This window comes from Euwallacea fornicatus, chromosome 12 (genome assembly GCF_040115645.1).
Source record: "Euwallacea fornicatus isolate EFF26 chromosome 12, ASM4011564v1, whole genome shotgun sequence".
In the NCBI taxonomy this organism is placed as follows: Eukaryota; Metazoa; Arthropoda; class Insecta; order Coleoptera; family Curculionidae; genus Euwallacea; species Euwallacea fornicatus.
In genome coordinates this window covers 1379536-1395089 of record NC_089552.1, presented here as the reverse complement: position 1 = coordinate 1395089, position 15554 = coordinate 1379536, and the positions used below count along the sequence as shown (strand labels likewise).

Below are 15554 nucleotides of genomic sequence, written 5' to 3'. Positions count from 1 at the left end.
CGGGTAATGAGTTTTTGTTTGCGTCCGCGAGCACTTTTACATTGCGAGATTCATTATGGAAATAACTTCATTTACAAGTACGATGTGTGTGTAAAGAACCGTAGTTTTTGCACGTAAATTAAATTTCTAGTTCCCAATTTTCCGAAACAAACACTAAATAAAAACGATAAATCAGTCGGTTGTCTATGTTAACAGCGACAGCATCGGCAGCAACAACGGCAGCACCAATAGGAATTAAATGGAACTGCGTTCTAATGCCGCTCTTTCGGTTCAATAAAAATCCCAGTGCTAACTGCACACTAAAAACAAAGAAAAACCGAAACTAATCCGCAAAATAACCCCGAATGGAACAAAAACGGGTAAAGGTATCGCGTGGTCTTCCCATGGAAAAAGCTATTTCGATAAAACGAGAGGGCGCTCGCGTTGCCGAAACAGCGGCGTTTTCGTTGGCGGGCTCATTATTTTAATGCAGATGGAAATAAAATTAAACTAGCTGCATTGAAATTAGTTTTGTTACGCTTTTACGTTGCCAGGATTATGTTTGCGTTTTAATGCTTGTTGTCCGATTTTATTTTTACCGACATAATTTACAACCGGCAATTATATCGCGCTAGTTATGTACAGTCTTGGAATGAAGCGATTAACCGGAAAATTAATTGCGAACGCTTAGTTCTTGGAGATCACAATGGCTGTTGGTGCGCTATTTACATGAAGGTGAACCCCCATAACCCAAGAACATCAGAACGACACTAATCGCACTTGCGGAGAATTTATCATTTCGCGTCTTGCACAAAACACCGAATGTTGTTTATTTACTGTATATGCGGGGAGTACATAATGTGAATACCAATGCCACCTCCGATACGATTTTTTAACGAGAACCCCGCAATTCTGGGGAATCCTACATTTTCCCCCCCGCCCCTCGCAAATAATAATTTGCATATCAAAGTGATGAAGGTTGCGAATTTTATAACGCGCAAATTTCGAGTGCTAATGAAAACACTAAATTAGTAAAATTAAATCGAATTAAGTCCTTCATTGTCACGTTACGACGAGATTATTCAGCGCTAATTATCGCTATGGTTATTTACACTTTATTTATAAGACCTTCAATATGTGAGCTTTGCAAAGGATTATGTTCCCCGTTTTAATGCCCGATTTTATTTTTACCGACGTAATTTACAGCCGGCAATTATATCGCGCGAGTTATGTATAGCCTTGGAATCGAGCGATTAACTAGAAAATTAATTACGAACGCTTAGTTCTTGTACTTGGAGATAAGAATGGCGGTTGATATGCTATTTATGTAGAGGTGATGTATGCGGGCTTGGTGACGTACTGGAGTTTTAAAAGCACCATCCAAGCATATCAGTACGACACTAATTAATTACCCATATGAGAAATTTGCCGTTTTATACTGTGCTCCGCGCAGAATATCAAATCACATTTATTTCTTATTTATGCAAGTAGGAAGTTACATGCAAAGTCTGCATATCAATATTACCTCCAACGCAATTTTGTAACGACAATTCCGCTGTGCTAGGGAGTTCTGCATTTTCCCTCGCTTGGCAAATAATATTTTGAATATGAAAGTGATGAAGGGTGCGAATTTTATAACACGAAAATTGCTCGTTTTCACAAAAAAAAACCGGATTACCGAAATGGAATCGAATTAAGTCGTTCGTTACGGAGAGATTTCTCAACGATAATTATTTCTATTGTTGTTTGCCCCTTCTGCATGGGGCCCTCAATGCGTTTTTTCTCCACTATTAGCGTTGGAAGCGACCATTATTGAGTGCGCTAAATGACTGTGACCTCAATTTTCACGCCTTATTTTTTACAAACTGATGAATAAGAGATTAACAGTGGCACGTATATGGGTAATTATTCACCTAGGCGAGCTAACTGTCGCTTTGCTCGTCGTCGCTATGGGAATGAGTGTCAAATGAATCGGCGCCGCTGACGTCTTGATTCGAGACGCGTTAGCTCTTTGTTTATTGTTATCATTCAATTTAGACCTGTTTGAGGCGAGTTTATCATAATTTTGTCAAACATTATTAAATCTAGTAGCGGAAAAAGTCGCATGTGCATCGGCGCTGTGAAATATTTATGACCCTCACGTCTTAGATTTAAACTCGACGTTCGAAGCATGATAATGCACCTCACGGCCTTGGTGTATGATATAGTATTACAGTATGTAATAAAATTTTGCATCATTCGCAATATCTTGTTAACTTTATATCCGAATTTTATGGCATCTTGTGTACTTCCATACGAAATTATATTTGATCAAATAACGAATTGTTACCGCGCTTTAGAGCGTTCTGCCGAAAGTTGATGAGGACCCGCCCGCAATCAGCAAAATATTACGCGCGGTCCTTTGATTAAATGTGGTTAAAAATTAACCGGCATTATTTCTACTTTACAGGCCGTTGCTAAGAGCGACGGGCGTTATTGTAAATTTACGGCCTCTGCTGTGAGTGACGGACCGTAAAAATAAAACAACAGCCGCTGGTCGTAAACTCATTGTTTCCGCCATGAAAACTAAGATGAAAACATACAGTGTCGATTCGTTTGTGCGTAAAATTACAAAGGGGAAATTTGCAAGTAAACCGGGTCTGCGGCCATTCTAGTGGTTCCAGCTGATTATTACGGATGTGTGTCGGGGCCACATTCGCAAAACTATCGAATTCGGGCGCGTATCGTACAAAAAATGTTCGAAAATTTTATGGAGAACTTGACGTAAAAAGTGAGTCACGCAGGTTTCAGGAGGTGCACGTCTGTCGCGCATCCTCAGTTGGGGCCGCGCTGTGTAATTTAAGGTGCGAGCAGAAATTAGTGTCTTTACAAAAACAAAACTTTTATATTAAAGTTTCCCTTTAGGGAGAGATTCGCCTCGCTGACTAACCCTGAATTCCCTCCAGCCTTCGATTTGAAACTTAAAGCGTCGATTTACTAGATTGGCAGAAAATCTGCGAATCTTAATTAACCTAAAATAACTTTGAATATGTAACTAAAACACACTAGCAGCTAATAAATCCGTGATTCTTTCTCTGCCAGTATATCAATGTCAGCCAAACTCTTTGTTGACAATGCTAATGCTCCGAACGGGGTTCGTGACAATATTTCACACAGTCGGATAATCGACTTTCTATACCGAGGTAAAGAAAACATTATTTCAAATAGGAGAAATTATTACTGTGACTTCGTGATTTATCCCCGAAATTTTATGTTTGTTCCAGATTCCATAAAAGAAATGGAACAAGGGAGACAAAGTCCAATGAAAAAATGAAGAGGAAGCAAACCCATACCACCCCCGCCCAGGTTAGTGCAGACTATACCAAAAAATCCCCCTCCTCATGGCCGATTTATGGAGTGGTGGGGACATTGGCAGTGACGTGTTATCTGAATGGGATTGACGGTGACTTTGTTCATGACGACATCCCAGCAGTGACATTGAACAGAGACGTACTAGCCCAGAACCCCTTGAAAAGTGTTTTTGAAAATGATTTTTGGGGCACGCCGATGGCGGACGAGGACAGTCACAAGAGCTACAGGCCTTTAACAGTATTAACATTCAGGTTAGTGCATAAAAGTTGGTCGATAAATTACAATTACCGCGTAGGATTCTTTGCATAACCCTGCGCAGGTTATGCAATTTGCATAATGTAATTTTATGTTTGTGCGGCTGATGTATATGCGGAGACGTTGGGAGTGGCGTTTGTTAATGAGAGGAATGCGCCGAAGCATTCACATAACTAACGCTCAATTAGAGTTAAAAACACCATTTCATGCACAAATATGCACCTCATCTTATTATTCAACCAATTATGGTAATCGTGCTTTGAGTAGTAATATAATAACCATGTGAATTAAACGAATGTTAATATTGGTTTATTTTCACGAAATCTCCGAAGTGGAGGAATGTGTATTTTGCAATTAAAACTCCAATGGGCGATAATAAATCTGAATTTTAATATATCAAAGGTGAACAATATATATTTAATTTAGATTTGTAAATTTGTGAACATATCGGAAGCATTAGGCAAATATTTGATTTTATTTCTAGATAAAATGTGCAGATATTTAGTTAAAAAGCGAGCATTAAATTGTTATATGGGGATTATTTGACCGAAAGAGAATTATTATTAAATCATTAGTCAATGTATACCTTAATTAAATTATGACTAAAACATATTGATAAATCATACGAGCACGAAACGCTGCTAATTTTCTGGCGAGTGCGGTAAGTCGTTTTCGTTAAAAACATTTTTTCGTTCAAGCAGCGTGTAATATTTTTGCTACGATTTTAACAATTTATGAAAATTAAAGTGACTCTGACAGCAAACTCAACGTCCGTCAACGTCAGTGGCAATGTCTGTCAACGTCAATGGAAATATATGTCAAAGTCAATGGCAATGTGTGTCAAAGTCAATGAAAATGTCGACGAGTTAAAAGTTCGACACGTGGGCCGCCAACCTCCGAGTTCTAGATAATGTTCGAATTGCAAAAAGCACTCAGTTCATTCCAAAATTAATTTATATGTAGAAGCCCCGAAATTAACTGATAATTCGTAATGTGCTTGTTATAAAGCGTGATCGTTCAAGTAAGCGTCGAAATATCAGGAGCGTGTCTTGGATAAACTCGTCAGCTGTAATATATTTGTCAGACGTTTCATGGTAAACACCAAATAGCATAATCAACGTCCTACGTTTCTGGTTCTCTGCCTCCTGCTAACTATTAAAAGAAATTCAAGTAGGCGTTAAAATATCAGATCCGTACCTTGAAATGTTACCTATTGTTAATATTAGATATTGGGTGATAGACAGTAAATGGCTCAATTAAAACCCTGCATTTAGGATTCACCGCCAACAACGAGTTTTTTCCTAAATTAGCATTCATTATATTTTATCTTCGATAAAGTGTCATTAAAATAATCGTTTTTGGCACTTTACCTTCATTCTCAACGCTATTCGTAGTGTTTTAATACAAACATTTCGTTTTGGCCTTTCCCAACTTGGCACAATTATTATTTGCATGGCGCTCATCCTTTTATTTTCACAATCTAGCGTTGTATGACTTACCTTTCCTCTGGAATGGAGAATTCCGCCTTTTGCCTCCAATTTAAATGTTTTTAAATTTATTTTAGATGTTTACATTGATCAACATTTACACACTCTTCATAATAATTAATGATTGAAAAAAAAAACATTAATAAAATTAAAAAAAAAAATTTATGTGTTCCTCAAATACTTTTGCATATTCGTGTTCAGTGTCGGTTTTAATGGTTCTATTAAAACCGTCCTCGTAAAAATCAGCACATTTCTGCTGAAAACAATTAGCTGCTACGAGACGAGCTTTTGATTGGGCGCATTCATCGAACAGCAGCGCTACAGTGCTTCATCGCAGCCGTTGCGTTTCGCCGTGTTGCTAACCTAAATCGGCTAACCATATTACATTGGCCAGCTGTAACTTTTTGTTTTTAATTTTCTCAAAAGCACATTCGCGCACCTCTTCTCTACTTCCGTTAGTCGCTAGCACGCTCACTGCTTCATCTTATTCAGTATGAAAAGCTCGTTCAATCACTCTTTCATCATTTGCACTAATTAGTTGTTTTTTCCATTTCGGTTTCTGCCCAATCATACCAATACTTAAAATAGATTTTCGTTTGCAATTTACAACGTTTTAGACGCAACAACAATAATCGAGCTTCCAATAATTGTCTGGTGTATTCTGTAACGCTCCAAATAATTACATTACATCCCTCTTTATTTCCATGAAAAGGAAATCAATTACTAACATTGCCCTATACCATTCGAGAGTACCTTAAACTCGCTCGGTGTATTTCCATTCGGAAAATGTACCATTTAACATGCTAATAAAGTCACGGAAGGGAAGAAGCCACCCCAATGAAGGGCGCTGTAATCTGATAAGCCCTATATTTTACATAAGGTAACACAGTCATCTTTCCATTCGTCAAAGACGGTTTGAAAAAGGGTCGGAATGGAAAATTTATGCTGTTTTCCCATGAAAAATGCATCAGTTTAAATAAATTTGTTGCGCTTTATAAGTCAAAATGCTTAACGTATTGATAGTGATTATTACCGCGTTAAAGTGAGGAAGCAGACCGATATTGAATCTCTTTAGTTTGTCTCGTTAATGAATAATAAATTTCCCATTTTTTCATCACAAATGCGAAACTCATCAATATAAGTATCTCTTCAACGTCGCGTTGCGAAAGATTCCGAGAAGGTGTACTTCTTGATCTGTCCAAGGCTTTTGACCCGCGAAACTCTAATAGCAAAACTGGAAGACATTGACACAATGGCCAATTATCGCAAACGCTGTTATCTCGAAATAAAACTCATATTTAGGTGACATTACCGTCATTATTCGTTTCGGAGAATTATTCCAATGTTCCAAACCATATACACGGAAACTTATTTGAGTTGGTCCTCCAGAAATCCCCTTTATGGCTGTATTTAATCAAAAATACAACACACATCCTTCACGGTCGTTTGAGTTAGGCCAGTGGAATTAATGACCGGCCGGGGGCTACATAAAACACAGACTAAATAAAGTAGAGGACAAGAGGGCAAATGAGTATTCTCCGGACCCTCTTGGCCTCAGGTAATGTTTTTGTGACCTGGTCTAGACGTCAAAAAGGAGGCGCAGAGGGAACCGAATGTGACTTTTACAACGGTTTCATTATTTATTCCATGCTGGTACAATTAGCTCCAGATCGCCCCTTAAGAGATATCAATCATCAGCCCGAAAGAGGAAACTTTCCGGAAAGCTTTCGAGTGTTTGTCTAATAAATTTATAGCTTGTCCATGAAACATCCTTCTCCCAGTATCGACACTTTCGGAGAGATTTATCGTTGTAGCGACCGCACGTTTTGTATTTGTCCAGTTTGTCCATGAAAAATCAACGTTCCAAATGGATATATCGTTTATTTTCTTTTCTGTGCTTATGCCTTTCGAATCATATACCTACTCGATTTGTTTGCCTGTGCCGTTGCGGGTCTAAGACACGTTACGACTAATTGCCCGACAAGTGCGGAAACAGACGTTTTGTCGCACACTGATTTTTCTCGTTCGCGCACGCGGGTAATACAATTATCCCACGAGCGCATGTCTGTTGTCTTTCCGCATTCTCCAAGCTCTAAACGAGGAGCTTTGAGTCACAAATGCGTGCGGAAAATTTATCGCAGTACATCGTACAATTAATGTAAGTGATGTTGAGCACGAAAAATATTAACAATTTGTTTGTTTAAATTTAACGGCATTTCGCAGCGCTCGTTTTTGCTGCTGATGTCCGACGGTTGGGACGCCAGCATATTGGACGAAATAAGTTTTTTCATATGCGTACGAGCCGGCCAAACTCCCACCCGAGACGACCCTGTGAGCATCAGCTAGAAGCAGCCGATATTGGTCTAATTTGTGACCAAGCAACCAGACCAGTCCGGGCCGGACGAATCGAATTTAGTAAATACATATTAAATTTCCATTAATTGCAAATTACAAATTTCAGTCCGTAACTTAGGTATTAATAATCGTTTCAATAATTCATAATTAAATATTCGTAATATGTGGTTATCATTATAATAATAATAATAATAATAACTATTATTATTATTATTATTATTATTATTATTATGGCCTGATTTACTGATAATTTATATTAAAGAAGTTACGTGGAAATAGAGTTTTGCGAGTAATTATCAGCGATAAGTAATTAAAATATTCATTATTAATAACATTGAACACAGTGAGGTTCGGGAAGGGGAAGCTGGCGCTCAGCAAAAGCTTGGAACCTGAAAGCTCGTTCCTGATTTTGGTTCAATGCGTTGCACAAGATTCGAAGACGACACTGAATGCCGACAATGCAATTCTTGAAAGTAGCCGGTCTGCCATGGTAACCCTGTACGTGAACTTCACATCCTCATATTTGCCACTCCGAAAGTCGCCATGATGGAAGGTTTCCTATTTTTTAAATGCCACTAGATGTATTTCCACACTTTTCGGTTGAATGGCATCGAACGAAAATTCTGAAAACTCGTGGGAGTTCCATTTCGATTACTTCCTACGTAGAAATACAATTTGGAAGTCATAACCCAGCGGTGCTCTCCTACATCCCTATTAAAACTTTAAACACTCCTACGATTCTTCAGTCCTACTTTCTATTTTATCAACGATCTTTCCACACTCTAAACTCAACAACAGGCTCCCTTTTTGCCCAAAAATCGATCCAACCAATCAAGCTCTCTGATAACAAGCGGTTGAATAATAGGTCAATAATGACACGTATATGGTTCATTACTGACCTAGTGAGCTAATGGGCCACAATGCTGTCGTCACCGCATTGTTGTTTTAATTGCTGATGCTATGGGGGATCTTATGATGTTGTGATTCGAGGCGCGATGGTCATTTTTGCGTTACGGACTTGTTTTATGGTTAATTTTGGTAGGTTTGCGAGAGGGGACCGAGATGTGCTCGCACCTTTATTCTGGGTGCATTTGGCAGTGTTCTCTACCTGCTGTACGTAAACAAATTATTAAATTAGACTTGATGATTTTAATTGCGGCGGGTAGTGCCAGCGCATTACCAGCGAGGCGGGAATTTACGGCCGAGCGGCCGGCGAGGTCAGTAATTTCGGCCAGCGAACATGCCTCACCTTCGAGTTTTGTGCGGTGATTTTTCTCTGGCGCACTGTCGTTCTGTCACGAACTTACTAAAACGTGAATTTTGTCAAATTCACGAGATTTGCTTCGTTTCGGTTCCGAAGCCGCGAGTCCACACACGGTCGCAACGAAATTCCACCGGGTACCTGTGCGTAACGACGTTACGTAACAGCATCGACGGCCGTCGCACCGCGTCGCCGGTAATTGTTAATTTTTCGCCATAGATCGGCGCGGCGTTATTATTCGCCGACAAAGGGCAACGAAAAATGGCAATTTCCAGAGGCCGCAGGTGTTTGTACAGGGCGTCCGCGGGCTGCATGGGCGCACTCAATGGCGAGTTATTTTCTGTTGTGTTATTTGAATATAAAATATGGAAACTAAACTGTTTGAAAACTTTATTTACATGTATGCGTACGCGAATTAAACAAGGTTAAAACTTGTGTTATTGTCATAGATTAACCACGAATAATGCACGGTATTATAATATATTTACGCAAAATAGTTCCAGAGCGGAATTAATTCCGACAGACCATAAATATGAAAAGTTTTTGGCACAGGAAACTATGCAAATGGAGAACGTGGAAAACGGGAAACGTTTTATCAAGTATGTGGAATTATTAACTGGAACAAAAATATTCTGCCAGACTAAAAAACGCGCCATTATTCATTCTAATTTAGTGGTCGGAGTCATACTTTTTATTGCCTTTTTAAAATTTCAAAATTGTCAATTTTATACTGGAGGTTTTAATTTAATCGGTCCTCCATTCGGGTGCCGCACTAATGACAATGGAGTTAAAGCACTTGAAATTTATTAGGAAGTTTCGTGATTTACGCTGACAACTTTCCCTGCGTTAAAGTTTGTGTTGCAAACTTTAAAAATGAAAAGCACACTCTTGCAATCGCTCGCTTTTACTTCGAGGACGATTTTCCGTCTGTTCTGAAACCTCAAAAAGGCTAAAAACTTAATCTCAACTACATAAGTGTACATTAAAACTTAAGAGGCGAGTTCGAAGTTTCGCTCAGGCCGGCTGTTTTCCTTTTTGGATGTTAAAACTTCAACGGATAGTTCCTCTTGCTAGCCGGCAAAAGGATTTAAGTGCTACGTATACGAAGAACCCTAATACCGGACATGGTTTTTAGATTTTTAAGCTGGAAATGGCCTTTGAGTCCCTGTTAGCAGAGCTGCCTTCAGTGGTCGTTTCCTATTTTTAAACGTTCTAAATTTCTTGGAAAAGTATTGGCAACACATACACGTTCCAGATATTTCCGACAGTTTAATTTACATATTTATAAGTCGGTATTGCTTTTGACTTTTCGGGGGACTGGAGTGTATGGAAATTGCTAAAGAATTGCATAAAATTTCCATTTGTTATCATTGAGTTATTGCAATTCGGTGGTTTCACAGAAGACATAAATCATAAGCAATGTTGACTTCCCCGGTTGATAAACATTTTTAGATTTTGTTGATGCGAATGAAATAATTTAATATCCGGATTGTTTATCAAAACAACCGGAGCGGCGTACTTTCACGTCGTCCCTCAGATCTCCCATTCCGGACCCTTTCACGAACTAAAGAGCTTCTGAGGCTCCGTCGCTTCTAGAATCGGCGACGCGCGCCGACGTTGAAATAAAAATTTCGTCTCAGTGCCGTCCACGAGTAGCGAAAAGTGCCGTGCGAAGTCGCACATTCCCAGCCCTGCGCGACTATTTCACCGAGCGGAGCTCCGGCTTGATTTTTCCGAGCTACCGGAACCACCCCGGGTAGTGGTTCCACGTGCGCTGTCCGAGGGACCGGGGCAAAATCGGCGCTCTCCGTGTCTTCTGGAAATTCGCGTTCCGCAACCGACGCGACATTTCGCGTTCCGCAACCAGCGCGACATCTCGCAGTCCGGATCCGGTGGCGCCGTCCGACGTGATCAGAGGCGGAGGTGCCCCACGAGCTGGCGCGATAAAATCGCGAAACTCGTTGACGTTTGCCAGACCTAGCGAGACAATAGCCTACGCGGTTGTCCAACGTGGTCAGGTGGCATAAGCAGTGGAGTTTCCGTTGATGGTCGGGGGGCACACTCGGGATATGGAAGCAGGGGCTTGACCGACCCAGCGAAATGTTGGTGAATTTCGAGGTGGGTCAGACCTCGGATTCGAGCTCTTCGACTCTCGAACGTGAACGTTCCGCATCTACACGTGGGAACGTGTTCGCATGACCGAAAGTGCGATTTAATCTCGCCGATGTCCGCGTCAAGTCGGACTCGACACTCAGCGACTCCGCCAAATCTATTAATGAAATTTGTATTAAAACGTCATGGACACGTTAATCGCAAATAAATCTTTATACCAACTGAAATCGTTTCCGTTACCGAAAGCAATTTTCAGTGCAAAAAAGTAGGTCGTAAACAGCCAGATTATGAATAATTCACAAAGCAAGAAATAATCACATTTAAGCCCGGAATTAAAAACCCTTACAGAAGCAATAAATAAGTGTGACATGAATTGCTGACCTCAACACGAAATTAATCAGTGGAAAACATAAATCCACACCGAGAGTAGTACACAACACGTTCTCTGACACGGGAAATAATAACCCTCAGATATGCAAATGTGGAAAGAAAAAGGGCCAGGAAGTGTTTCATCAAAAGCCTTTTTGAGACTCCCTAAGGACAAGAGCTGTTTGTTTTGGGAAACTGGAGACAAAACGTTTCCTTGGTGTGTCGTAGGACACATTCTTGTGTAGTTTACTAAGCTGTAACCACGAGAAGATGACCTCACGTGACAGTTTCCATTAACATTCGTTTTCACAATTGAGCCGCCCTAATTCCCTTGTTTAAGGAATCGACACAATTGAAAAGGACTCGTGTTGTATCGGACCAGAATTGGGGAAACGTTTATCCCCCTTTTCCCTTTAGCGTTTGGGGCTTTAAATTTACACGTGGTAAGCCAATTTGAGTTTAAGTTTCTTTCGAACGGTCGGTATTAGCCGTGGGGGTGCCAAGATGTCGCATAGAAATTTATCAACTTAACCGCCCTGTAATATATCAAAGATTTTATCGGAGCGGTCGTTTGCGACGTCAGCAAGGGCCGGAAACACTTCTTTTGTGTTCTGGCGCATTCGATCCATGCTCAGCAATGCATAAATGACGGATAAAAAGCGCGTGTATATCTCCTTTGGGATTGTGTAGTCGACTGATTGACATCAACTTGAGGCCCATTGTTGTAATAAATTTTACTGTCATTCATGTCGTTATTTTTCCGTATGACGGTTATCTCGCCAGCTCGGCCAGCCCGGAAGTTCTGGCAAAATTCCCTCGTCCGTTATTTATAAATTAATTTTCGGCCCAATTTTAATTGAACCGGACTCGAGACGATAACAACTACCAACGGCATGTTTTACAAAGTGCCCGCAAAGGGCCTGCGAAGTGCTTTCTACTTTATCTGCGACTTGACGAACTCACGCGGATCTGTCTTGGGTTCACGTGTGTGTTTATGTCTACGGGCCCGTAGTTTGTTTTTACGTGCCCCCAGATTGCTTTTCTCGCGCCCGTAGTTTATTTTTATGTGCCCGTAGTTTATCTCACACGTGATTTTCTTTAAGTGCCGCCGGATTATTTTTCACGCGTCCCTCCCCCATACGCGCCATTAGTTTATTCCTACGTCCTCTAGTTTATTTTGTGCGCGATCTTGGATCGGACCAAATGGCCGTTCCTTCTGGTAAAACGGAGATTGCGGCAGTTTAGCCCTCGACGCTGGAGAAACGCCATGGACAGGGCGTACTTCGATTTAAAGGGAGATAAAATTAGAAAGTCTGCTAAGTACGCGCCGCAATTCTTACTTTAAGCCGGAACGATCGGGGATGGAAACCGTACGGGTTTTTTCAAGTTCCGGTTATTCGGCAGAAACAAATGAGGCCTGAAAAAGACGCTTTATCATACACAAAAGTTACTTATGTTTCCAAACTGTTTTTCGACACGGTCACCGAGGACAATGAGGAATTTCTCCTAACCGGAAGCAGAGTTTTCTGTACCCTCTTCGCGTCAAATTTCTGGTAATGCACTAAGTTAGTCCTACACGCACAGTTTCGATTCCTCGCATGAGCTGGAACGCTGTTTTCCCAACTAGGCTTTTATGCTAGCGAACAGGCGAAAGTCACTTGGTGCCAAGTCAGGACCGCATTGTGGCCGGTCACACATTCGCCATCCGAAGTTCTTTAGCAGCTCTTTACCCTCTACTGCCGCGTGTAGCACAGACTAGTAGGACTATTCGCCTCTACTTTTAGGCGGTTGAGAATTCCGTAGCACGGTGCTGCACTAGTTGCGGCCCCGGCTTCGAATCGCTGAACGAATCTGACATCTGCCTGAATGGCAGTTGTGGTGATCGAAATGTCCTCAAATCAGAACTGTGACATCAAATGATTTATTCGCTTTATATAATCGGACAGAGACATGAATGAGTTATACCAAACGAAAACTGCGTTTTCGTGGCAACTCAGTGTCTCAGGTCAACTGATGGAACTTGAAGAAATAGGCCTCGTACGTATATTGATGCACTGGAAATGAACCATTCTGCTTTGAAAAATCGAATCTGGTGAGGCCTTGTGCGTAATCGACCAAAAATCGGAAATGACCAGAGTCCAGCGACCTTGACCGATTGTTAATTTTGGTTTTCCTAGAATTGCTACATAATTTTGTCTCGATTATAAGGTTTATTCTCATAAATTTAAAACATAATAAATAATGAGCTAAAGCCACTTTTTACGTTGACCACTTCGTTTTCGGTCTAATCTAAAGTTTAGTCGTTTGTCTCGATTGCTTATCATTTATTATCCATTAAATCTAAAATGTTTCTATCGAGTTTCAGAAACGTCGAATTTCCCAAATTATAGTTTGTGGTTTGCGTGAACTACAATCAGATATTTCCTTTCTATTTACGGTTTTCCAAAACAAGTTGTACAAAAGTAGCATTTGTCCCCCGGCGAACCCTTCGACCCAACGACATAATTCGGTAATATCCTTAATGGACAAAAATGGTCGTATTATTCGAAATAGCTATATATCTTTCAAAACTCGAATTTTTTTGGTGCGACAAGTACCTTGGGAAGCGATTTCTGCCCCTCAGCTGCATAGAAGATAGTTCTATCGAAGTGCCCTTCAACTCCTTGTTTAAGTTAAGGATACGAGGGCTCTCCAGTAGTTACTCCCTATTATATCCCTATAGCGCCACTCAACCTTTTCATAATCTTCTCGTCCTCTCTCCCCTCGTCGAGCAGCTCTGACGTAACGAGTCCAAGAGCCGCGAGAGCAGCCCCTAGCTGTGCCCGTTCCTTCACGAGACTATCGTTTCGCTAGACCACAATACCGACCTGTTTGACTAAGGTGTTTAATTTGGGGGCTCTGATAAAGCACCCCCGGGGACGGACACTTCTAAATGAGCCCTCGGCGGTATTCATCTTCGAAACATTTGTGGATGACCCGGATCCAATGTTCGGTCATCTGGATGCATTAGAGAGCCACTCGACCGCTCGAGAGTAATGTTGTCACTCATAAGTGCCAAAATTTCCGGCCCCTCCGGGAAAACCGGATCAGCGGACTGTGTCCTCGTTCGGTGGTCATTATTCTCCAAAAGAGTCTTTGAAAGGAAAACTACATCGTAGAGCGAAAAAGCAGCTCGCACTGTGCCGAACGGGTGCCGAGTGGGCTGACGCGAGTGGTGCGAGTACTGGGGCGCGTGCGCATTGCATTTTCCTATTCGCTATTATACCGAGACAAATCTCGTAAGATTTCCCGGACTCGACGTCGAGGCCGATTCGATCCGGAACAGCCTCCGGACAGAGTCGTAGGGAAAGACGTTCGTGCCCGATTTATAACCAACAAAGGATCAGTTGTTAATAAATATTATTCGCTGATCCTGATCCTTGAAGTAACGAGCTTTCAGATAGTTTTTAGCTGGTGAAATTTGTCAAGTGCTTTCAGAGATTAACGGTCGCCAGCGGAGCTCCTAAATTTAACGAAAAATATCGCCACACCGACCTTTTCGGTGAGCAGCTTAGTCCAGGTTATTGAGATGAATCGCCCATATGAATCATCGTTCTTAATCAAAGTTTATCAGTGGAGATTGCAAGATGGCGCACCCGCATTTTGGGTTCGTGCACTGGTGCAATAACATCTGTTCAGTAACAGACACTCACCTCCATTAAATATCGGAGGTTGCTTTCTAATAGAGAAATTAATCCCAACCCGGTGCTGACAACTGCTCTTGGAATACGTATGAGCACACGCAATCGGCCCCACGTTTCCTGCATGTGACGTGAACGTCCATCCGCAGCCCCACGTGGAGTGATTTAATGAATTGGTCGGAGCTCGAAAACTGTAAAACCACTTAAGGGCCATCTCGGTTCCATTAAAATAAGAGACCGTAAAATCAAAGCTGGTTAATGACCATCTGAATGGTCGGCCGACATTGTCCGGCATTATTGTCTGTGGCTAATACGAGAGCACACCTGTTTGTGGTTAATTTTAGGGAACTAAAAGGAAAAAATTGTTCTAAATTCAAAAGCGGCTGATAGCGTTAACTGCCTCCCGTCACGCAAAGTAGGAAGACTAATCGGGGGCAATTAATATTTTTATTAAAAACCACCACACAATTAGATGATAAATTTATCCAGTTATTACTGCAATTGCAGCTCTCGGAGAATGGGAAATACTTCTTGATTAAATTGGCGCTCTCAATGGGAGACGTGACTGCGCTTTTCAATTAATAATTTTTATTAATAAATCGCTTCCTTGGGATTATTAAAAATCCCCTTCCGCAGCGTATTTTTTAAAATAAGAATCGTTTAGCTCGGCCGGTTAATAAAGTGGCGCCCGGGAATAAATAATAA

General features: G+C 41.1%; 1 protein-coding gene across 3 annotated transcripts in view; it reads left to right on the top strand.

Annotated features, from left to right (window-relative positions):
• LOC136342644 (protein O-mannosyl-transferase TMTC1-like) overlaps positions 1-15554 on the top strand; it is a 167519-nt gene that overhangs the window by 27639 nt on the left and 124326 nt on the right. For all 3 annotated transcript variants that reach the window (XM_066288657.1, XM_066288656.1, XM_066288655.1), the window contains exon 2: positions 3243-3581. In XM_066288657.1, the coding sequence (XP_066144754.1) occupies positions 3289-3581 (293 nt within the window). In that variant the 5' untranslated portion in view covers positions 3243-3288. The remainder of the gene's footprint in view (positions 1-3242; positions 3582-15554) is intronic.